Genomic DNA, 26,383 nt, shown 5'->3' on the forward strand with positions numbered 1-26,383 from the left:
GGATGGGGTGGAGATTCTGGGGTATCTGCTCCGGTGGACCAATCAGGTCAGACTTGCTCCTGATTTGTCCAAGAAGGGAATGGCTGAGGTTGGCAAATCCCCAAAATCCAAACAGCTAATTTTAGGTCAGGATTTTACATTCACAAGCACTACTAAGTACATGTTTTGTCATTAAATATCACATTTTGTGGGCTGGGAGGAAAGCAAAAGACCCACAAATTTCACTAAAAGACTTAAAGTGATTTTTGCATAATATGGGACCTTTAAATTTAATGACTAATTTGATCATGTTTTTATTAATGACAAACTGCAGTCCCCTGATTGGCTGAAATTGTGACAAAGTGAGAAGTTGAATTTGGGATTATGGATCCATGTAGTACATTTGAAACCATTTATTTTGTTAAAGAGCCATGGGCACTCACATTTATATCTTCTGTTAACATGAGGGGCTTGTAAAAGTTCATTGGCCAAAGTTGACGCACAAATATAACTGAGAAGGGTTAAGTTAAATCTTGTGTTCATCCTCTTCAATCACACATAGTTTTCTGACTCACTGATAAAAGTCGTGGTAGGGCTGAGAGTAACTGTCTCCTTCTGCCTTTTCAGAGGCAGAAACAGTGTGCCACTGCCTCCTGGGACGCCTGAAACATGGCACAGTAAGTCAGAGCTACATCACTCACACACACTCACACTGCATGTGTCATAGTAAACAGATCTCTGTAAGAAAATAGAAATAAACCAAGTAGATATTCTGTATCATTGCTGATGTGTTGTGTTTGCTGATATGTGCAGAGTCCAAAGGGTGCAGAAGAAGACCAGCACCATGTCCCTAACCATCTCCTCTTCCTCCTCTGCGTCCTCCTCTCGAGAAATCTCCTCCTGCTCCTCCACCACTGCCTCCGCCTCAACCTTCATTGCTCAGAGGCACTCCAGCCTGGTGCAGCCTCTCTGTGTCAGCCCTCAGGGGGTAACCATCTATCTATCAAAGAACTGCCTCTATGTTTAAGAGACCAGAGACACTTAGTTAAGATTTTAGACAAAACAAGAAGCCCATATCCTACAGGTGGTCAGTAGATATAACCAGAGAAATAAAACTGACAGTGTCATTTGTTATTCCAGACTCAGAGTCCCATCTACACCCAGCAGTATGCAGGAAATGGAGTGGCTCCTTCTTTCGTTAAGGTAAAACGTTTCTGTCCGTTCGCTAAAATAAAACAAAATATCCAGAGGATCTTTGAATGTGAGCAACAATAACATTTAAGACTGGGTCTCTCCCTCCTTTCACTTTGCTTTCTGTTTCTCCACGCCTGCCTTACTCATCATCTCCCACCAGTGCCTCCATGACGTGTCCACAGTGAAGGGTCAGTTGGTGGTCCTGGAGTGCAGACTAAGAGGGACGCCTCCTCTGCAGGTCATGTGGTACAGAGAGGACGAGCAGATCCTGGACTCTGATGATTTTAGGATACTACGAAAGAGTGAGTGTTTGACTCCAGTTACACTAAGTAAAAAAATAAGAAACATGCAGCTCAGCTTTTCCTATAATGGTGCAGATTATTATTATTATGAATCTTGACTGAGTTAAAGACTCACAGAAGATCAGAGCTCAAAGATGTCTTATCACTTCCTTGACTTTACAGTTGCTCTATTTATAGAGTTTTGATTGTTTGACAAAAAACTTCAATGTAACATCAAATCCTCTGCAAAACAATTAAATGAAAGTTGAACTTGATCATCCTTTCTACCAGTTAAATATTCCAATTTGTGATCTATCTGGGATGTAAAGCAGTTTATCCATCACAAAGACTTTTACAAAAATAATAATAGTATTTATTATTATTAGTATTTATTAGCCGGCTGCTAATCCCTGGCGCCGTCCAACTGGTTTCCCTGTCTCCAGTGAAGCTACAACCAGTATACTCCGCTCCCCTGCATCTCCCGCGTTGTTTCTGGGGTTACACCATAATCACCTGGATCACCTACTGCTGGATTAAGGCGCTGCCGATTTCACATCATGTGGATTTTTAACCTGTTCCTCTGGATTGCGCTATGTTTGACTCTCACGAGCGCAACTCCGCCGCTCCGTTACTCTGCTGCGGAGATGCTACGTCTCCGGACCTTCACGAGGACCCCACCACTTCAGCTTGCACCCCACTACTCCATCCTCAAACGACCAAAATACATCCACCGTGGCTCTGGACGGAGCTTACAGTACACACAACACAGCTGTAATACAAACATCCGCTCCTTCTGGTCCACTAAGCCCCGCCCCCCCTCCCGCAGTGCCCGTACTGTCGATCACACTGTACTGTCCCCCCTTTGCAAAGCGACCACATACACACCACTCACCTGTCTGAAACTCTGTCTGTTGAACATCAGATCTCTCAGTAACAAGGCTCTGTTGATTGCTGATTTTATTGTGGATCACAGCCTGGACATTCTCTGCCTTACTGAGACCTGGCAACAACCAAATGACTAATGAGGCTGCTCCACCTGGTTTTTCTTTCATTAGTAAAGCCCGTAAAACAGGGAGGGGAGGTGGCATCGCTCTCCTTCATCGTGATAACATTAAAGTCACCACTGTCACTGTCCCCCATCACTCTTCTTTTGAGTGCTTAGCTGTCAAACTCACAGGCCCCAAACCCACAATCATTGTTACCATTTACAGACCACCAAAACCTTCTGCAGTTTTCCTCAATGAATTCTCATCACTGCTAACGACTGTATGCGCAATGTCCCCCACTGTTATCCTCCTTGGTGACTTTAACATTCATATAGACAACCCATCTTGTATCTTTGCAAATGACTTCACATCACTCCTGGACTGTCTTGGTATCACACAACATGTCAACGCTCCAACCCATAAGAAAGGTCACATACTGGACTTAATCTGCTGCACTGACATCACCCCCACTAACCTTGATGTCACTGATTTCCCCATTTCTGATCACAGTGCTGTGCTTTTTGACATTTTTATCCAATTACACAAAGCCAGAGAACAACGGACCATCTCCTTCAGAAACATCAAACATATCAACACCACAGATCTCTCCACCCTGATCAGCTCCTACCCCAGCCCTCCACCAACATCCTCCCCTGCTGACTTGGTGACTCACTATAACAACTGTCTCTCCTCTTCCCTCACCACCATGGCCCCCCTGAAAACCCGTTCAGTCTCATTTACTCATACTGCTCCCTGGTTTACCCCCGACCTCCGCCAGCTCAAAGCCAAAGGCCGTCAACTGGAGCGACTGTACAAAAAGACCGGACTCACTGTACACTCCCAGATGTATATGGATCATCTTCAACATTATAAGAACTCCCTCATTACAGCAAAATCCTCATATTACTCAAATCTCATTAACACTGGTACAGGCAACAACAGAGTCCTCTTTTCCACAGTTAGTCACCTACTCCAGCCCCCTAAAACCCTCTCTCCAAACACCTCCACTGATCAGTGCACTGCCTTCCTGGATTTCTTCAGCTCCAAAATCAACATCATTCACCAAGAACTGGCCTCATGCTGCACCTCCTCAAATGATCCACCCTGGATGATCACCACTGCCCAACATCCCATCAGCTCCCTCTCTGACTTCACCCCAGTTTCAGAACACACCATCTCCGAACTCATTCATAAAGCCAAAACCACCACCTGTCAGCTCGACCCTCTTCCCACCTCCCTTCTCAAAGCCTGTCTGCCATCCATTACCCCCATGATCACTAACATAATTAACTCCTCCCTCATCACTGGTACTATACCCCCCGCTCTCAAGCTGGCAGCAATCACACCTATCCTGAAAAAACCCAGTGCTGACCCTGCCGATCTTAATTGTTACCGTCCCATCTCCAACCTCCCCTTCATCGCCAAAACTCTCGAAACGGTGGTTGCTGCACAGCTGCAATCTCACCTCGACACTAACAACCTTCATGAACCCTTCCAATCTGGCTTCCGTCCAAAACACAGCACTGAAACAGCCCTGGTCAAAATCACCAACGACCTCCTCTGTGCAGCTGACTCTGGATTACTCACTATCCTCATCCTCCTCGATCTCAGTGCAGCATTCGATACCATCTCCCATCCACTGCTCCTAGACCGCCTGGCTGGCATTGGGATCACTGGTGCTGCACATTCCTGGTTCACATCTTACCTCACCGACCGCCAACAATTTGTACAGCTAGGGAACCATAAGTCAGGATGTTTGGGTGTTTCACTGGGTGTTCCCCAGGGGTCAGTCTTGGGTCCACTTCTCTTCATCATTTATCTCCTACCTCTGGGCACAATCCTCCGCCACCATGGGGTCCACTTTCACTGCTACGCCGACGATACTCAGGTCTACATCTCATCCAAACCTACCGCTGCCATCCCTCCCACCTCCCTCATCTTCTGCCTGGAAGATATTCGGAGCTGGATGAGCAGGAATTCCCTGAAGTTCAACAGCAATAAAACAGAGGCCCTGCTCATCGGCTCCAAATCCACCCTCACCAGATCACAATGCACCCCAGTTCCTCCGATCATCATCAACGGCTTCCCTATACCCTTCTCCCCCCAGGTCAAGAGCCTCGGCGTCATTTTGGACAGCACCCTCTCATTTGCACCTCATATTTCAAATATCACCAGGACTGCTTTCTTCCACCTTCGCAACATCTCCAGACTCCGCCCAACACTGTCCCAATCCAGCACTGAAATTCTGGTTCACGCATTTGTCACCTCCCGCATTGATTACTGCAATGCCCTCCTCACCGGTCTCCCCACCAAACTCATCAATAAACTGCAAATCATTCAGAACTCGGCTGCCCGTATCATCACTCGCACAAAATCTTCGGACCACATCACCCCTGTTCTCATTCAACTACACTGGCTCCCTGTCAAATACCGTATTCAATATAAGAACCTTCTCCTCACCTACAAAGCTCTGCATGACCTAGCCCCCTCATACCTCTGTGACCTACTCCATGAATACACTCCCTCCCGCACCCTCCGCTCAACCTCTGCTGGACTACTCACAATCCCCACTTCACGCCTCACAACCGTGGGTGCCCGAGCCTTCAGCAGCTCAGCACCCAGACTGTGGAACTCGCTCCCCCCACACATACGACAGTCAGACTCTATCAATCTGTTTAAATCTCAACTCAAAACTCATCTGTTTAAACTGGCCTACTCACTCTAATTGAACTTTGCACCTCACTTGCTTTTATTCTGATGATTTGTTTTAATGATGTTTTTATAATGTTGCTTTTATCTTTTGTTGTAAGGTGGCCTTGGGTGTCATGAAAGGCGCCCTCAAATAAAATGTATTATTATTATTATTATTATTATTATTTAACATTTCTCTTTTCTCGCTTTCCTAGAGGCCAGTTCTGCATCAGTGCCAGGTATGTGGATATTTGGTAACAAAATAACGTTTTTAAAAAAAGTGGATGTAGAAAATTTCTTTGACAAACCTGAGAAATATTTTTTTCCCCTAATGATCTTTGTAATGTAGCTTCACTGATAATTTCAACACTTTATTCTGAGAGGTTGCAGGCTGAATAAAGTTTGAAACCATTTAATATTTTCCTCATGTTCCTTGGATAAAATAAAATCTTCAATCAAATTACCTTTTTTTTAAGCTTAGAGTATTAAACCATTGATTTTAGAGTTCAGTATAGCAGCAGGTGCGTGTGGGAGCCAAAGGAGCTGTTTTGAAATAGTTTAATATGTTGAAGTAAAAGAATGAACTGTCACTGAGAGATGTCTAAAATATCTGAACACTTTTAATGGGTGGCTGATTTTTATCTAACATCAAACTGAATCTAGGATCTTTATCCCCCCTGCAGAGGAGCTGTGTACTCTGGTGATCACTGAGGCCTTTCCAGAAGACTCCGGCCTCTTTAAATGTGTGGTTATCAACCCCTTTGGCACAGTCTCCTGTTCAGCACTCCTAGAGGTTTACAACGGTTAGATGTCATTTAACTCTGAATCATAACTCATCTGTGAAGAATTCTCTATATTGTGTAGGGAAGAAAAAGTTTCATCGGTTGTGTCTCTCATCGTTTGATTTCGCAGACGTGGAGGAGCAGATAGAGATTGAGGCCATCCATCAGCAGGAGACAACTCCTGTGAGACAGGAAGAGGGGGTAATGTTTCAAGGCGGGGCAGTCTCCTCTGAAAAGAGCTCTGAGGACTTTCCATCTGAGCCGCCTGACTCTATGACCCTGCCCGCTCCTGAGTGGCCTGACAGCCCTCTGGAGGATAACCTCCCCATAGCAAAGTGAGTAGATCGTTAACACTCATAAAAGCACATGCTCCAATAAGACTCATCAGCTATCCATGAACACTTTAACCAATGCTGTTGTTTGTTCATGCACTTTATACCCTTTAAGTCTATTTATGGATTTGTTTGAGATGAATGCTTTGTTTTGTTGTTGATGTTGTTTCTTTCATTCTTTTTTTTGTGTGGGGGGATTCAATAGGAAATTGTTGGCTCTTGTACTAACCTTGATCATGTCACCACCTGACCTCAATTACCTTGTATTTCTGTGCAATTTCTTCATATTTTGGTCATCATAATATCAAAAGTAACTGCACAAGAAAATGTTGATAACACAAGTTGTTGAACAAATAATCCACACCATGCACAGACAGTAATTCTGGTGAAATGTTGACTAGGAGGAGTTAAAACATACCACACGTTTCTCAAGGTGCCTTCCAAAGAGGTTGTGACCTCAAATGATTCAGGTCATGTGACTTTGAAGCAAACAATTGCTAATTCATAGGATCTGTTGTCAGTGGGTAACACAGGTGACAGATTTCTAGGACACACAGAAAGTGAATGATTTTAAGTGTATTAATTATTTGGACAGTTTTTAAAACAGCCTTGTCACATTTTAATGATTATTTTGGACCTAAAATGATTTACAAACATGTTCCCTAGAGTTGATTTCAAAGAGCAAATATGACGTTTAAGAAACCAACAGCGAGAAAACTGCAAGATCTAATACTTAAATTGCGGTTAATTAGCTAAATTGATCATGGAAACTGTAAACTTTTTGTATTAAATTAAAGATAAATATTGCCCAATTAACTCTATATGAAAGTGGTCTTTGCTTGAAATTATTATTTTGTAAAACTGATATATATATATACCCTATGGACTTGAAATGTAACCCTAATGATAGACTTATAGACTCAAAGGGGTCAACGTTTCACGTTTTAACCACGCTCAATATTCTTGGACTACTGACTCACCCATTTTTAGGTGCTTATTATACAAATACACTTTCTTAATTGCAGTTTATATTTTTTTTTGTAAATAAGAGAGGCTTATGTTCAATGTCCTAATCGATCCCCAAATTCCACAGACGCGTTTATTGTACAGTGGCATTGATGTAGTTTATACATGTGGCCACACGAGGTCGCTGTTCAATCAGTGAAGCTCACTCCTCTCTCGACACCAATGTAAAAATTCAAAGAGGGTTTTGCTAATGATAACAAATTCTATATTGTGAACAGAGCATGTAATAAACGCCTTTTGATAAGGATAATGCACACACATGTTTGGTATTTATTTAATTTATGGTTTTTGTTACCTTGAATCAGTATAACTGTAAATATACACTGGCAGTTTAGAGTATCTCTCTGACTCGTCTTTGTAGTTGACGTATCGGTGTTTCGTGCTAAGCTAGCTGTCAGCTCTGTTTTACGATGCTGATGAGGAGCCTGACTCTCGCGTGCCCGCCTGGCTACATACCCCTCGTGAGCGCGCCGTGACACCTGTTGCGCTCCTGCCTCCTGCCCCTCATCGCAGTTTGGGTCCCCTCTCAACCCAGAGAAAGCTCCTTTTATTCCGCCAAAACTGATGTCTCTGTTGGCCACATCGGTGTAGAAAGTTTATTAGCGAGGTAAGAGATCGATTTCTCTTTTTACTCAAACAATACCTGATTTTTTAACCTTGAACTTTCAAATTGAGCCACATTTTAACCTCCAGACTTACTTTGCATTGCTGCTGTGCTGTGAACGTACAGAGATGATTATTTTTCTGTTCTTAAATTTTAAAAAGTAGGTGAATATACTGTCCCCTTTAAAAGGTCAAACTATGTTTAGAGCACTTGGAAGGGGACTTAAATCTATTTTGGGGCTTGGTGTCATCCGGGTTAGTCTTCTTTCAAATAGTTTATAAGGAAAGGAGTAAGTGTAGATTAAGATTAGTAAAAGGTCATATGGGAATTGTTTTTATTATTGCTCTTTTCATCAAAGTTACTTACTTTTTTGGAGAAACCTTTGAAGTGCATCAGGCTTCTGCTGATGAAAGCTCAGGGAATGTGTTGTCTGGAGTGTTTAGAGCTCAAAATGCTGCCTGCTGCTTCCTCTAGCTTTCTCCAAACTGTGACACATGTGTCTGAAAGTGGTGGTGGGCTGTCTGTCCTTCAGACTTCACCTTTTGCCTACATACAGATGGGCTGTCTCTACTCACATGAAAACACAAATACCCTCAATAAGTGGTCTACAACGAATAACTAGTAACTGTTTGCTGCAGTCTGCTGATGTCCTGGCTTTAACACTGGCCCTGTCCTTTGGTTCATAATGAAACCCAGCAGTGAGTGCTGTGTTAAGTATGTTTGGGTGAGCGCACAGTTATGTGTCCACTGTGTATCAGTGTCCAGGGCTATGATCTCATCTGTAATGTGAAGTGCAGCCATGGTGTCTGTGTCCTTCAGAAACCCCTCTTCCTAAGCTGCCCAACACAACAGTTGCTCAGAAATTGTTGGCAGGGATCTTGTTAATAAGGTCGTGTTGAGGTTATCTGGCAGATTCAAACATTATCTGGCTTTTTTCTTGATTTGGTAACTTGATGGAGAAAGCTAATCTGCGTTCTGAGGTGAAATTTTTAAGAATAAGCAAAGACAAAAGCCCCTTTTTTTTAAACTTCAAGTGGCTGTCATTAAAACCATTTAAAGACACGATTGACAGGTAATTTTTGCTCAGCATGTTGTATAGGTCTCTTCGTCCTGGCAGACTACCTGCGTTTGTTTATATCTGGCACGCCGCACACGCGGACTGATACACTAAGCAGTGAGCGCCTTGTAGCCAGCTGTGGCTCTGGAGCGGAGGTAGTGTCATTTTATGACACGATGAGAACTAGAGCCTTATTTAGCGGTGTTTTTGTGTGAAAGTAACGCTCTGAAAATTCTCTAAATAAAGTGTGAATGCAGACCTGTATCAGATTTTTTCGGTAGGAGTCAGTTTATTTGTGTCTTTGGTCAAGTAAAATATGGCCCCTTCTGAGTGCAGAGGAAACAGGCAGAGAAGCAGGGAGGGGGTGTTTGGTGCAAGCACCCTGGGCTTCTGCTGCACAAAAACACTGCTGTAGGGGTAATTTCTGCCCTAAACCTTGTGATAGGACCCAACTTGTTCCATCCCGGAGTATCACTTTAAAGCTCCTGTGAGGAGTTTCTAGCTAGCTGTGCAGTCTGGAATTCATCCTGATGTTTCATATCAATGTATGTCAAAAAAGGTGGTAACTATCTCTTTTTACATTTTTAACCCATGTAATTGCACGAAAGGGTAGGTGTCAGACTAATGGTCTTAAAGCACACTGCTTATTTGTCTTTTTTACGTTTTCCATTTCATTCTGAGTAAGTACTGTCTAAAGGGAAATGGTATAAGAATTCAACTGAGGATCACGTATTATTCAAGTCTGGGACAGAATCAGCAAAGTCTGAATGTCTTTGTCTTAAGAGGGGTCAAAATCAACACAGCCCAAAAGTTCCTCACAGGAGCTTTAAGTTTGTGTGGATAACATATATGAGTTGATGTAGCTTAAAAGGCTCTTGTTACCAAAGTTTCCAAAGTTCTTGTTTGTCGATTTTTGAGTAGTGTAAACACACTGTGGACTGGGATCAGGGAAAGGAAGGGCAGGCTAATGAATGAAGAAAATGCTATTGTTGGGAAAACTGTCACATATTTCTTTTGATCATCATGTTTGAATAAATTTTTATGATATTTATGTCTAAAAATTTCAAGCCCACACGTTGTTGTTCTGATGTCGTTAGTCATACACAAGATCTTTGATTGTTCAGAATGCTCGTACCCACAATATCATGTGGACTGCGTATGTGTGTGTGTGTGTGTGTGTGTGTGTGTGTGTGTGTGTGTGTGTGTGTGTGTGTGTGTGAGTACATGTGTGTATTAAAAGGGTTTGGTTGCCAGTAGAGAGTCTGCACCTGCCGGCTGTTGTCCGAATTCCATGACCAATATAGCCGTGCTCGCTTAATGACGCAAAGCCAAAACACATACATGCATCAGCTCCCACAGACAACCACACACACACAAACACACTCTCATGCACAATGATGCACACACATAACTTTCACATAGTAGTGTCTATCATTTGACCAAATTTACCATTAATCATGTCATATGTCATATCATGGCTGTGATGTTGTCAGATTCATCATCATCAAAGTGACATTGGGCAGTAACAGCCTGGAGACACAGTGAGTTGTAAGTGAGGGCTGATGGGCACTTGATGCAAGTTTATGTAATCCTGAAGGTAAGCAGGACCTCGAAGCTGGTTCAACGATCAGTGCTGAATATTCACTGAGAGCTGTGTCTGAGACCTTCTGACTCATTCTACCCCCGAGGACAAAGAGGAGAAGGGTCAGATTAAGTGTTCCCTGAACAGATGAGTCTTCAGACATCTCTTAAAGTAGAAAGAGACTATGTGGATCGTATAGAGTTAGATAATTCATTTCACCATTTGGGCACAACAGAGAAGAAGAGTCTGGCTAGAGATTCGGAGCCGCTCTGGGCTGGGAGCATCTTTCACAGGAAGAGCGTAGTGGGCAAAAGGAGTGTAGACCTGGAAGAGGGACCCCAGGTAGGCAGGAGCTGTTCTTGTCAGTGTTTTGTAAGCTAGAAGAAGAGCTGCCACTGGAAGCCAGTGAAGAGTATAGGTGTTAAGGTGTTTTGGACTATGAAAGTCAGGTCATTCAAAATAAAAAAAATGCATAAATAACCTAAAAAGTACCAGCGAAGAAAGGTAGAAAAAGTAAGCATTCAGCACTAAGGATGAAGTTATAGGCGAGGAAGAGATTGTATGCTGGTTGTAGTTTGTCTCTTAGATGAGGCATGTGTGTAGAGTTAATATGTGGCTGTGCATCTATGATTGATTCCTGATTTAACAAAAGTTACAGACTCTCACATCAGGTCGGTTTATGCTGGCTGGCTGATACTGTCCTGTGAGAAAGAGCAAAAAGAAACACTGCTATTGTCATTATTCTTCAACACAGCCCAAACTCCATGGGCTCAAATGGAAACTACATTCTTTCCGAGCAGAAAAATAGCAAAACAGCCAGGCTTGGGCTGATGTGGGATCATAACTATGATGTGTGTTACTGCTATCGGACAACAATAGTTTTTGTTAAAACTGGACTAAAATAACGATTATCCAAGGACTAGAAAGTCTGAGGACATGAGCTGGATCTGATGTTTGGCACATTTTGACAACAAAAACAACTCACATTTTAGAGATAACAGAAGAGTCCATCCCTGTGGCTTCTTGGCAAATTCAACTAGAAGAAATTTGCCCTTATCACATGTCCCTTTGACTCGTCTTCATCTCATTGTTGGTGTTTATCCTAAAAAGATACAAAGCCGAAGATTCAGAGAGCATGATGCTGCTGTATTTTCTGATTTTTACCTCATATTGTGTTTGGGACCTGTTAGTGTGTCAGTCACTGAGCTCAGACTGTTCACAGAACAGGGCTGAAAGAAATCCTGAGGTGACATTTCTGTTCCACCTGTGCTCTGTGTCAGTACTTTAATGTTTATCCAAAGCTGCAGAAGACTTTACCAAACATCAGCTGTTCATCTGCTGAAAGTTGAGGAAGAGTAGGGCAAAGAAGTTGTCTCAAGCAGAGATAGATTTAGATACTGGACTGCAGATCCACAGAATTCAAGTCTCCATCAGGATATATAAAAAATCCACCCTTACTGTATCACCAAAGCACGAAAAATGACAATCTGTGATGTTGTTGTTAAAAAACAACAACAAAACTGATGAAGATCCTCATTGTAAAAATTATGATGACAGTCACGATGAAGATTCTAAAGGGATCATGATGCTGATAATGAGGATGATGCTGTTTACAGTGATGAGGATGATAATGCAGACAGCAATAATGATAAGGATGATAAAGTTTTGCCTAAGAATGAGATAATGATGCCGTTGGGATGATGGTGAGGATGATGATATTTACAGTGATGATGATGATGTTGATTATGATAATGATGTTGCTGATAGTGCTGATAATGGTAATGTTGATGTTTACAGTGAAAATGATGTTAATGATGATAATTTAATAGAGATTGTTAAAATGGCGATAATGGTGAAAATGTTTACATTGATGATGATGATGATGATGATGATGATTTAGACAGTGCTAGTGATGAGGATGAGAAACATTTTTACATTGACGATTATGCTGGTTGTTCAGGTATAATGATGGTGGTGTTTCTTGTGATGATGATGATGATGATGATGATGATGATGATGATGATGATGATGATGATGTTGATAAAATTTCCAGTAATTATAATGATGGTGGTGGTAATGACGATGATGATGTAGAAAGTGCTGAGATGAGAAATATATAATGTGACATTGAAGATTATGCTGTTTTGCAGTTATGATGATGATGAAGATGATGATAAGCAGGATGATAACATTATTGATGATGATGATGATGTTGATGATGATGAGAAGGATGGTTATGATGATGATGTTGATGATAATGATGAGGATGATGTTGATGATAATGATGATAATGATGATGATGATAATGATGATAATGATGATGATGACCATGATGATGATGATGATGATGATGTTAATAATGATGGAGAGAAGGATGGTTATGATGATAAAGATGAGGATGATGATGTTGATGATAATGATGAGGATGATGATGTTGATGATAATGATGATGATGATGATGATAATGATGATGTTAATGATGATGATGAGAAGGATGGTTATGATGATAAAGATGAGGATGAGAAGGATGGTTATGATGATGATGTAAATTGATAATGATGTTGATGATAATGATGAGGATGATGATGTTGATAATGATGAGGATGATGATGTTGATAATGATGATGATGATGATGATGATGATGATGATGATGAGGATGATGATGTTGATAATGATGATGTTGATAATGATGATGATGATGAGAAGGATGGTTATGATGATAAAGATGAGGATGATGATGTTGATGATAATGATGAGGATGATGATGTTGATAATGATGATGATGATGATGATGTTGATAATGATGATGATGATGATGATGATGATCATGATGATGATAATAATGATGATGATGATGATAATGATGATGATGATGATGATGATGAGAAGGATGGTTATGATGATAAAGATGATGATGATGATAATAATGATGATGATGATGATAATGATGATGATGATGATGATGAGAAGGATGGTTATGATGATAAAGATGAGGATGATGATGATGATAATGATGAGGATGATGATGTTGATAACATGATGATGATGATGATAATGATGATTATGACAACGATAACTATGGTGATGACGATGATTTAGTAAATGATGATGATAATGAAAATGATAATGATGGTGATGGTATTGAAAATGATGATGATGATGCCCTTAGCTTTTCCCATCAGCACTTGCGTCTTACTGTGTGTGAAACTGTCAAACTTTATCATGTGGTCCTTTCTGTCTTCATCTTGCCTGTGTTGCACTAACTCTTGGACGTACTTTGCTTTGAACAAAAGTGTTTTTTAAAAGAAAGTACAACTTTGTCACATTAAAAAGTGGAACATAGAAACAAAATGTAGTTTCCTCATGTATACCAGTTTAGAGCTTTTAATGTGGTTATGTAGTTGTGGTATGATGTACCTCCCATGGAAATATATTTTTTACTTACTTTTTTAATTTTATCTCATTGTTTGTCTGCACTCTGCAAGACGTCTTAGCTTAACCAGGGAACTCCACTGCTCTGTCTCTCTCCCTCTCTGGTTGATGACAGCTCTGGGCTCAGTGTTTTCTGACTCTCTGCTCCCTCCTCTTCCTCCTCACTGAACCTGTGGTGGTTTTGTAAATCTTTGCCGACACTTGTGTTTTCTGTCTGTCAGTTTTCCAGAGCCTCAGCTGGATAACCACTCCTTTGAAGAACATTTTGGTCACAGCCAGGAAGAGACAGTCCTGAACTCAGTCAGCCAAAGGTCACTGGAGGTCACTGTTGAAGCCTGCACACCCAGCCCTCCCTCTTCTCCCACTCCACCACAGTCACCGACCGAAGTCAAGGAGACAAACAAAACACCCAAACTGTTCACCCCAAGCAAGCTCAACTTCTCTGTAAGAGCTGCTCTCACATGTTTGCTATCTGCTGTAATTTATAGTCACATCTCCAAGTAAAAGGAAGATTACTGTTAGTTTTGATGTTAATCTCTCTGAGTTTGAGTAAATACTCAGAATATTGAATTTTTTTCCTTCTTGTCTTTCCTCCAGTCCTCGAGCTCAGGGGGCAACAACATGAACCTGTCAGACCTGCCTTCCTTCACCCCCAGCACCTTCCCTCCCAGTGCCTTTAACTATGAGCGGCCGAGGCATTTTATTCAATCACAGGCTGCCTTCCAGGCCCCCAGCTATGAAAGTGTCATGAAGGAGGCTCAGGAGAAGCAAAACAGCTCCCAGCAGAACTTCAGCAGTCCTCTCAGTAGTCCCAACATCAGTGAGACACAAAGTCAGACTAAAGTGGTGTCTGCACAGAACCAGTTTTTCTCACAAACTGAGTCAGTGTCCAAGTCCTTATCACAGACCCAGTCCCAGTTTCAGTCATTAAACCTCAGTCAGAATCAGGCCCAGTCCACTGCCAAGACTCAGACTCAGACCCAGTCTCAGACCCAGGCTAACGGCACAGCCAAGTCCTCTCCTTCCTCATCCAGCCTCAGTTCTCCTCTGTCCACCCCGGTCTTTCCTCCTGCAGCTAATCTTCCCTCCCCTGCTACTCCCAGCACCAACCCTTCCTCCCCTCCTTTCCCAGCCTCCTCATCCTCTCTGCCCCGCACCACCATGCGTTCAACCATCACCCTCACCCCCAGTGTCCCCAGTGCCACAGGCCTTGGCAGCGCCACCCTGCCAGCCAATCAGGACTCCATGTCAGCGCCCGCTGCCTACCTCTGCTCTGTGCTGCCCTCCAACTCTGCCTTCTCCCCTTTCCCCTCCTCCAAGCTGTCCCCTAACTCCAGCTTTCCCTACCCCTCCACCTCCCCATCCCGCTCCCCCCTCCCTCCTCTCAGTCCTACACTCCCCATGAGAGCCTCCTCCTCTTCTTCATCCATCCCCCAGCAGCCCCTGCCAGTGTCCCCTTCCCTCCCTCGCTCCCCTCTGTCTCCATCCTCCCTCCCACAGTCCAGCCCCCTCAGCAGTCCCACCAGAGTCCAGCCTTCTGTGGTCTCACTGCCTGCCAGCTACAAGGCAACCCCAAACACGTGAGTCAAAGCATACATCAGCACACGAGCACACATCGAGACAGAGGGAACAAAAAACAACGCTCCTCATTCACCAGACGTTCATTAGGAGATATCTGTTCTTAAAACTCCGGCTAGTTAATTAATCTGTGAGTTCAGTCAATTAATTTTCTCCACCAGTGTTTCTCTGCTCCCAGGTTCACATTCTCCCTTTTTACTTTCTACTCAATACGGCTGTGTTACAGTAATAAACAATTTACACCATCTCAACCAAAGAATAAACAGAGCGCCTTTTTTACGATATCCTCACAAAAACTAATCTAAAGTCTTCCAGCCGTAGACAATGAGGTCAGTCTAAATGATATTAACTCATCAGACAAAACAATGAGATTATACACACAGATTTACTGAAAATCATTAAGTGTATACTTGAAATCTATAACGTGAATCAGTAAAAAAGTTCTTATATTTTATTTTTACTAAATTAAGTAGATTTTTAAATAATTACTTCTGTACAAACGTTCGTCAGTCCATTTATTTATAATTCAATTCATTTATCCAAGTATCTGTTATTTTATCCATCATCCATCCTTTATTTTATCCAATCATCCATACTTTAAACTTAGCATCTATTCATGTATTATTTCATTTATATAATCATCTATCATTTAATATTACTCTCCATCCATCCAACCAGCCACCCATGCTTTATTTCATCTAAGCATTACTCTAATCCATCCTTTCGTCTCACTATCTGTTCGATCTGTTTTAGTTTTTTCTTTTTTTTAACTATTAGAACCTGAGAGGTTGATGTTAGATATTTTTTGTTTTGGCATTGCCTTTGATTGAGCTTTATTTAAATGTTATCTTTCTGTCTGACCTTCAGTCTTCCTAAGCCCATCCTGAAGAAGTCCATAGCTCCTCGTCCTTCCTCTGCTCGCTCCACAGACGAGGACATCCAGGGCTCCAAAGACGCCCTGATCCAGGATCTGGAGAAGAAGCTGCGTTCAAAGGAAGCAAGAAGACGAAGCAGCCAGGTATATGTATCTCTGTGCTTTATGTTTGTGTGTCTGTCTGTCTGTCTCTCTGTGTTTCTCTGTGTTTCTCTGGGTGTTTAATTGTGTGTCTTTGTGTGTGTTTGTGTCTTGAGAGCTTAATCAGAGTGCAGGGCTCATCCGTGTCACCCACCCCCCTAAAAAGGACCTCCCCTCTACCCCACACATTAAAGTTCATCCACTCACAGTCTGTGCTTGTTTGAGCCTAACAGAAAACATCAGTGTTTTCCAAAACATATAACCTCACACTCTGTGTGTGTGTGTATGAAAACAGCTCTTTAACAGTATAAAGCTTCGATTTCGACAGAAACTGTCCTATGAGGAGCGTATGGCTCGTAGGCTGCTGGGTCCAGACAACGCCAACTACATGTTTGACCAAGACAATCTGTCAGACTCTCAACTCGACCAGGTACGACAAAGCAAACCTCCATTCAGCCATGGGACGCCTTACTTACCCTGGAAATGAGTCTGAACATTTCTCACGGTGTGTTGAGATTGAACTGATGTGTGTTGCAGTGCTGACTGTGCTGAACAGACATTTGTCTTGATCTGGTATTTTGATCTGGTCCAGAACCTTTAGTTTCCATTGAGCTATGAGTTAAAGAGCGCTCATTACCGCTGTCAATTGGGTTTGAATCACTACGCAGGGAGCCCATTTCCATCTGAAGGCCTCCCAGTCCAAGTTGAAAGACCTGGCAGTAAATCAGAAAGCCCAGTGAGCTGTGCAACGCTGTGATTATGGCCAGTTCCACTGAGCAGGTTTCCTGTGTGTATTCTGTGTGTGTGTGTGTGTGTCTGTCTGTCTTGTGTGAGTGTGTGCAGGGTTTTTCTGTCAAAAAGCCTTTGTTACTTGCAGGGCTTGCACCATCCATCGACTATCACACCATCCACACACACACACACACACACACACACACACACACACACACACACACACACACACACACACACACACACACACATAGACATGTCCTCCGTAGCCAACAAGGTCTGTCAGAGGCTATTTCTGGCCTACTTGCTGGGAACAAGTCCCTTGTCCTGGTGACAGCAGGAACTTTGTGTTGCAATACACAACAGCGTACAAATAGAAACACTAACACACAGTAATCCATGGAGCAGTTTGTCAAACCGTTGAGTTTTTCTCACCTGTCATTACCTCTGTTAACGTTATTCTGTTTTCTGTTATAGCCAGAATCTCCAGAAGGAAGACACACAGGTGGACTCTGGTAAATACATCTCATGTCCTTATTTTTACTGTTAGATTAAGAACTTTGAACTGTGAAAGTAGGTTTCCTAGAAGCCAGCACATTTACTAATGGGCCATTCAGTGGCAAAGCAGATCTTTAAAATCAGGTGGATATAACATGCAGACAGTTTCTGTGTTTAGATTTTATCACTGAGACTTGAGTCCTGAGAGTCACATATTTTCAGATGTACATCAGTCGCTGTATAGTCATGGGACAAAAACTGATCAGGCATCATCGTAAATAATCTTGTGCCTTCACTGATGGTTCAGTCGTTTAAAGTGAGGTAAAGTGAGGTCATGAATAAATGATTTGTTTCTCTGCAGGGGGAGGCAGCACAAAGGGACAGATGAGAGAGGAAACGAGGGCTCAGCTATCCAGGAGAAATGTTATGCTCCTCGCTTTCTGCAGATCCCTCCAGACCTCACAGTAGAGGAGGGACGCTTCTGCAGGATTGACTTCAAGGTGAATCAGTTCGCACATGCATGAACACCCACAGTCTGCCATTTAACATGTGAAGGCGCTACTTGATGCACTGATGGTAAAACATTAAAATAAAAAGATTTAGAGACTTTAATCTTCATTTTTACTCAAACCAGGTGGGAGGTCTGCCCACACCTGATGTCTGCTGGTACCTGGACGGTAAAGCCATTCGTCCAGACGACTACCATAAGATGCTGGTGTGTGAAAAAGGGATGCACTCATTCATCATAGAGATTGTGACGGTGCACCACGCTGGAGTGTATGAGTGTGTGGCCAGAAACAGAGCAGGAGAGAGCAGATTCACCATGAAGCTCGATGTTTTAGGTAAGATGTCACTACACCCTGTCCGGAGGTTTGAAAACTCTTACTCTGTAAGGGAGTGTCATTATGGTGCAGCTTAAAGGCCCTCTGAGGACTTTGTCAGTGATATTAATATATTAGATATTTATCTGTTCATTAGCTCCAGGGGCATTATTACTACATACTATTGCTCAGTATCTGAGGTCAGTTTGGAAATTTAATCAGATGCACAGCAAATTTTAGCAGCAAGAAGCTGCTCGGCTGAAAATGATTTCTGTGATTAATTTTGTAGTGATAGTGGACACAGGTGCCCAAAGCCATGTTTCCACCAAGCGGTCCGTTTCGGTTCGGTTCGTCTCGGCACAGCACACATTTTACAGCATTTCCACTGACTTATCCCGGGACAGATCCCCAAATAACCGAGACGAGCTGTCCCACTTTTTGGGACCCTTCCATATAGGTGCCAGACTGAAATGATCCAATCTCGGGAGGTGGAGTTACAACACTACAGACCGTTAATTGGAAGAAAGAATCGTCACTTACCGTGCAACAGCAGCTGTGGAAACGCAGCCAACCTGTACCAAACCATACTGAACCAGACCAGACTGCTTGGTGGACACACGGCCTAACTGTCAGACAGGAAAAGGACAGAAGAGCAGAAGAAAGCTAAACGGGAGAGTGATACAGCTAGAGCTAAAGGCTGATTAGCCTCTAGCTCTCGCTGTATCACTCTATAACGCAGGGGCTAAACTGTTTGTGCTAATGTTCATTCCAACCCACAGTCAGCAGTTATTCTGCAGTGGTCTGTTCAAACTTGAGAGTCTATCAATAAAATGAAGAGTGAGGTTATGTTAGCTCTGATTGGTAGATGACTGGCAGGACATAGCTAACCAGGATTTACTAACGTTACACATTACAGTCATGTCTTAGAGCATTGGGCCAGTATCTCTAAATTTAGCTTGGAACTAAACCATGCCACAAACTGAGTTCACAAAGTTTTCTATTGTTTTAAACAATAGCCCTGCCCAACTACAAATAAATACATTACTTTGTCACTTTGCATCCTGGGAAAAGATGTCATGAACAAAGAAGGGAGAGTTAAACAGAAGATCTGCTCTTCATTCATTTCCCTCCTAAACAAACACCTTGGTAAGAGTGCTACGCCCTCACAGTGATTTAAAGTGCTCATGGGAAATGGAGTCTTGATGTCAGAGAAATACGACCACTTTGACTACAGGTGTCACTATAATCAACACAAAACAGATCATCCTCAGAGAGCTGCTAATATTTAACAACACTGATCTATAAGATTTAGATTTTTTTAATTAATTTACAAAGTTGTACCAAGTTTGCTTTGTTCAATTCCTCTTCAGCATGATTCACAGTTTAATTCCCTCTTCTTCCCCTCTGTAGCTCAGGAGGTCCTCCGTCCTCCAACATTTGTCCAAAAGATGTCAAACTCCAGAGCTTTAGAGGGCGACACCGTCAGGTTAGAGTGTAAAGTGGATGCCTCCCCATCACCACAGCTCTTCTGGAAGAAAGACAAAGACATGCTGCGCATTGATCCCAACAGAATGAGGTACGACGATCATCTAAACTCTTTCTCAACAAAACCCCGATCATGTGCATCACACTTAAAGAGACATTTGGCCTTTTTAAAATACACCACATGCTGTAGATAACAGTTACTGATTTACTCCAGATATTCTCTTGGTGTGAGGAAGAGCTCCGTTTTGGGAAAAATGTAAATATTATACAATAATATATTGCAGTTTCTGACATAGGTGAATTAATATGAAAATAATAACTGTAGTGAAATGATTGCTTTGAGTTACTCACTGACAAGAAAAGTGCAAACAAAGAGCGTCCTGTTGTCAAAACTACAACCTGCCTCTGACGTTGTGAGTGGAAATGTACTGTACTTTGTTTATTGTGAATCATCAGTGACTCTCTGTTTTTCCACAGTCTGTATCAGGACGGCTCAGGCCGTCAGTGTCTGTTGATAGAGAGATTGACGAAGTCTGACGCCGGTTGGTACACTCTCTCTGCCATCAACGAAGCCGGCATGTCCACATGCAACGCCAGGCTGGACGTAGGGAGTAAGTCCACTGTGTGTTCGCCTTCCTGTGCATCAGATTAAAGTCATTAAAGCGATCAGCTCAGCTTTCTGTTGTATGAGACAGCCTGGTAGTTACCATAGGAGCACAAATAAACCCAGCAGCAGCAGATGGAGAGTGTCGTCCATTCGACGCCGCGCTGAATCCAGCTGAATAACCTGGAGCACAACAAACAAACGAATGATGTGTGAGGTGATTAAGGAGGGACTTAATGAACATTCGAAGCGTGGAGCTGCTTTTCTGAGGTCTGAGTCCAGAAATAATAGAGAAACCAATCCTGAGTTAGAGAAAGCTCATCTGAGGAAACTACAGAGCAGATATTAGATTTCTGCCTGATCACATCACACGCCATCTGCTTAGTGGAGAAAGATCTGAGTGACAGGGCTGACAAAGAGACGGGACCCTCTGCTACGCCTGAGCTGGTTCAAATACCCCAGGAGCTAAGCTGAGAGAGCGTTTTCACGTCTACAAACCAGGCTTAGAGAGTGTGATCGAATGAAACAGTGAATTATAGGTCATTATTATTTATTATTCTATCCATTTTATGTATATTTATTTATAAATGTATTTAAATTTAACTTTTTGATAGATGAACACAAAAACATGTCAGGTTTTGTTCTGGTTAAAAAAGTGTCTTCATCCACATTTCATTTCTTCATGATGTTTATGATTACAGATATTACAGAAGCACCTCTGAGACATTAAGCACAGGAAAGTTTATTTTGACATCAGGTCTGAGAGCTGACATTAAATCATGAAGAGAGCCAGCCTCCTGGTTTGCCTCTGTTTCAGGCCCTGAGCCGTGCCATGCCGTCCTGTGCTGTGGCATTCAGGGCAGAAGAGTTATTTTCAGACACCTGGCGTGAAAGGAATGTGTAGCCTGAGGGAGACTCTGTTGCTGCTGTTATTCATATTATTTTATAAATAACCAAAGCAGATGTAGGTTTCCTGTTTCACCTGAAGTCTTCACTGTCTGTAGGTGAATGCATAACATCTTCTGTCATGTTTTATTGATTTCAGCCTTACTTTAATAGTGTTTTATCATGATTTAAAAATGAGTTAAAAAAAAGACTTACAAGTTTGATCTTTTGTTGCACTCAAACATTGAATGATTTATTGTTGCCACCTTATCTCAACACCGTGCAGCAGTAGTGTCAGCTAGATTTCCCTGTTTCCTTTTGGGGCGTCCTATCTGGCCTCGAGTGACGCAGCCTGGACTTAACATGCCAACGCTTTGTTTCTATTTTCACTCCTGCTGCTCACACAGACACACACTGGTTGATTCATGAAACTCAGATGTGGAGTCACCTGGATGTGCTCAGCGATTCTCTGTGCTCTCAGCTGGCTGGAGGGGGAAAGTGTGAACTTTGGGGATTTCCATTACAGAAATATAAGAATTTTCCTAAAAAATGAGATAGAGGTGCATCAATAACACACACACCTGTGACTGTGGTGTTCTACCTTTGACTTGTTAAACTTGACCCATCAAAAATTAGCTTTATTAACTTTTTTTAACAAAATCCATCAAAACTATTGCGTTGTCATTTGGTTTTATAATATATTTTTTGTATCACATTTGATTTTTTTTTTATTATCATTTAACCTTTATTTAACCAGGAAAAGAAACTCATTGAGATTAAAATCGTTTACAAGAGTGTCCGGGCCAAGATAGGCAGCAGCACAATGTACAAAGTTTCTTACATTCACAAACATCATAACATTGCCACAACCGTCTCATAAATGAGACGGTTGTGGCAATTTTTTTTTAGTACAGTTATTAGGAAATATACTTCCTTTTAATGCAGATACTTATTTAAAAAAATGAGTAACAATTTAGATATTATTCTAACCGCGCCTTCTTCAAAATTAGCCAAGATTTTTCTGAAAAGAAGTATTGGGATGATTTCATGAAAGCAGACAATTTGTAAAAGGACTAAAACACAACTCCAGCTGCCTGTAGTGAAATGATACTACCTTTTTTTCAGTGGAAAGAGTACATTTGTTTTGGACTTAAGAATTAGAAGTTTGTATTTAAATCATCTTCTTATGTTTTTGCTTTCCGCTCTCTGTCTTTTATCCTTTTCTGTAATACACTGAGAAAACCACACTAAGACTTTTCACAGGGAGAGTTTGCCTCCAGGGTTTTCTGCTGACCCATACTAGGGTGATGAAGCTGCCAACCTTATACTATAAATGTGCCGCTTTTACCTATAATTTCAGTGTCATCAGAAGCCATTAGTAAAACAACACTGCTCCTAAGTTGGCTTGAATAATTAATACCAAGTTTTAACTGCCATTATTTCGCATTTGCATTTGAAAACCACATCAACAGTTAAAAGCAGGGGTCACCAACCTTTCCTGAGACCAAGGGCTTCCTCACGGGAATTGAGTGGCATGAATGGCTGCTTGTCTGTTATAAACTTTCTGAACAAAATTGCACGGATCACTTTTTAATAACATTGATCACAGTAGCAGTGGTCATATCATGTAAAGAGATTGTTCACAGGTCAATGTAAATTATTTTACAGTTATTATTAATGATTTACAGAACAATGATGGTAGTAAGGGACTCCATTGTGACCAGTGCTGTTTTTGGGATCATGCCTCGCAGACACTTTAAGTGGTTCTTGCAGGCACCCAGGTACCCACAGGCACCACGTTGGTGACCCCTGGTTTAAGGTGATTCATACTATTGTTTTGATTTTTAAATTAAATGAAAGATATAAAATATATGTGATCATCTCATCTTTTAGATCCATCCTTCAGAAAGCTGCAGTTACACACCAGTGTATGTGCAGTATTCAATTTCAGTTCATTTCATTCTTTAAATTAAATCAAAGGAAAGATATTATATGAGACAGCACTCTCCAAAAATATATTTTTGCTGTTATTTCAGGTGTTTTTTTTAGATATTATAGGCAAAGAACAATCTGGTGATCTTAAATGATGTTAGCCTAAAATTAACAAAAAAGTGAAGGGTCTAAGGCAGGGGTCACCAAAATTGTGCTCACAGGCACCTGGGCCCCCACAAGAACCACTTTAGGCGCCTGTGAGGCATGTTCCAAAAAACAGCACTGCTCACAAAAAAGCTCCTTCCAGAAATTCATGTATGTTTTCTATTGGAAGATTGCTGTGTAAATAATTAATAATAGTTTTGGAAAATTAATATTGACATGTTTGCAGTCTCTTTATATAGTATTACTACTACTGTTATTAGTGTTACTAAAAATTGATCTGTGCAATTTTGTTCAGGAAGTTTGTATCAGACAAGTAGCCCTTTGTACCACTCATTTGCCTTGAGGTAGCCCTTGGTCCCACAAATGTTGTCGACCCCTGGTCTAAGGAATAGGAGTCTATGTAGTGGTTAGTAAAAGTTCATTAGAATTTATTGAAATGTGTTTTTTCGGTCCCTTCCAGCTCGCTCAGCCCCGCCCATGAAAACAGCGCCCCCTGGATCAAAGACGCTGAAGCTGCTTTCCTCTCTGAGCCACGTGCCTTCTCTGACGGTGGAGACCCCGGCCCAGCACACCGCCCCGCTGTATGAGAGTGAGGAGCTGTAGCCTCAGACTGAACCAAGTGTTGTCCTCAGACCATTATCACACGTCTCAGAGCTCTCAGAGCCGTCCAGCTGGACACCAGCTTTTAGTCACTGTCGTATGAAGGCAGGTAGAGTCATGTCGAGTTAATGAAACGCTGTGTTATTGTTTAAGGTCCTTCAATTCTACAGGTTCATTTTAAATAAACATAATTCATTTACCTCATTCTTACATGAAGGCTGAAACTTGTTGCTTACATGCTCTCAACAACCGTAGCTCCAGTTGATGCTGTTTGATTTCAACATCTGGAGTCAAAAGAAACCTGATCGTATCTTTCATCAGAAAGTCCTTCAGCTTTAACATGATCACAGCTATCAGTGTCTGTTTTCTGCTGTCAGCCAGCTCCATGTGTGTCCATCCTGTCTGCTGTTTAAGGCTGAAGAAACAGTGTTTCATAGACGTCTGTTCAGTCTGTCTGTTGGTTTCTTCACCAGCCTGATGTCTGCCCTCAACAAAGTGATTCATCTAGTGCACTGGTTTTTAAAAAGACCAGCACACGGTACAGTAGCAACGCTTCAAATCCTGCTGGTCACTCTGAGTTTGTGAGCTCCAAACATGAACCCTCTACAAGTCCTGTCAAACCTGTTGCTCTCTTTGCTTTGTGTCTGTTCTGTCAGGTTCTCTGCTGTGGTATAAACTCAGTCTGACGTGTGTCTGATACACAGTGTGTGTGAATGAAGCTATTTATAAATTTGAACTGAAGTTATTATCAGTGTTGGGACTTGAAGCTGCAAAAGCCTGCAGTGGAGTTTAGAATGAACGACTTGAACAAAGAGCAACAAGCTGCCATCCAGCCCGTACCAGCTGCACTCAGACGTCACCTAAAAGAGTTTACATTTCATCACACCTGCAGCACAGTCAATAAACCTTCCTACACTAAATTCTCTTCATCTATGCATTATTTATTCTTTAAGTTAGGAAGTTAAAAAAGTTTATACAGTCCTTCCCTTAAAGGAAGTATCTAACAGAGGCTTTGACCTGCTTACACAGCTTTAACAACACTGTGTCTGGATGTGCATGTGAACAGATTTTGGTCCCAGGAGGAGATTAACGATTCAAACTGCATTTCTTTGATAGTTGCAGTGTGGACCTCTGTGTGTAGACTACTTTGACCTAAAACATTAAAAGTGCTTTTCACTTTGAACGGTTTCTTTCTTTGTAACTGCAGGTAGTCCTGTGTGCTCTCCTCAGTCGCTGTTTGTTGTGTATGAAGTTCGACATATCACAGGATGAATGAGGAATAAAGATCATGCAAACGAAGCTCTGGCTCTCTGTGAGTTTGTTTTCTTGGTTTGTGGCTTCAGAGAGACGAGAGATCCAGACCTGCTCAGCATGCAGCTCAGGACTCAGGACTGAATGCATTTTCTTAAGTTACTTTTTCCTGGTTTATCTTACAAACCTAATCATGTGTTAAATATCAGCACTTTACTCAAGTAAAAGACAACTTTGTGTTCCCGTCTCTGTCAGACTGGATTACGAGTGTGAAACTCTGCTCTGTACAGCTCCTCACTCTTCTTATGGTACGTCTTCAGATTGTGTGTGACAGCTTTACAGCTCTGATTGACGTTTCTCCAGAGATGATTCATCATTAAAAGATTTTTCAGGCCTTCTCAGGGAGATTTAATTAAGTTATCTTGTATAATGTGAAACATGATACTTACCCTCTCGCTGCTTCAGCTCCTGGCTTTGGTCTGAATCTGCTCATTTAAGCTGGGAAACAAAACGAGATGGTGAGGGTCACAATGATCAACTTCAGGCTTCATGTTGTGAACCTAACTTAGGACCAGCAGCTTCTACTGATCTATCAACCCTGAAAGTAGCATAATAATACCCTGTTAATTATTTCTTTTAGTGATTTCTGTCAAAAACAATCTGTCACTAGGTGTGCTCAAACATCCTGTCCATCATCACAGACAGTTGAAATCAAACCTCACCTGTCCCTCAGGTGTCTCTTTGTACCAGATGATCAGTGGTCAGTTGTTTTGTGCTGCGTAAATATCAGCAAACTGCTTCTGACCAAGGAAGATGTTCTCCATTAGAGGGCAATCTAAAGGAAATAAGCCATTATTTTTTTTTATATAA

At 41.9% G+C, this 26,383-nt stretch overlaps 1 protein-coding gene across 1 annotated transcript; it reads left to right on the forward strand.

Annotated features, from left to right (window-relative positions):
* Positions 1 to 784: 784 nt before the first annotated feature.
* myot (myotilin) lies at positions 785 to 25,548 on the forward strand. Its single transcript, XM_074674299.1, has 16 exons — positions 785 to 967; positions 1,120 to 1,182; positions 1,334 to 1,475; positions 5,347 to 5,370; positions 5,815 to 5,934; positions 6,044 to 6,248; positions 14,169 to 14,391; positions 14,545 to 15,527; positions 16,393 to 16,543; positions 16,869 to 16,970; positions 17,750 to 17,787; positions 18,132 to 18,270; positions 18,405 to 18,612; positions 20,002 to 20,167; positions 20,554 to 20,687; positions 24,123 to 25,548. Exons 1-16 carry the CDS (start codon positions 785 to 787, stop codon positions 24,263 to 24,265), a joined length of 3,024 nt encoding a protein of 1,007 aa, XP_074530400.1. The 3' UTR covers positions 24,266 to 25,548.
* Positions 25,549 to 26,383: the final 835 nt, after the last annotated feature.

The sequence above is a fragment of the Halichoeres trimaculatus genome, unplaced genomic scaffold, assembly GCF_033239565.1.
Source record: "Halichoeres trimaculatus isolate MK-OKI-2021-1 unplaced genomic scaffold, fHalTri1.1 fHalTri1_scaffold_7, whole genome shotgun sequence".
Lineage (NCBI taxonomy): Eukaryota > Metazoa > Chordata > Actinopteri > Labriformes > Labridae > Halichoeres > Halichoeres trimaculatus.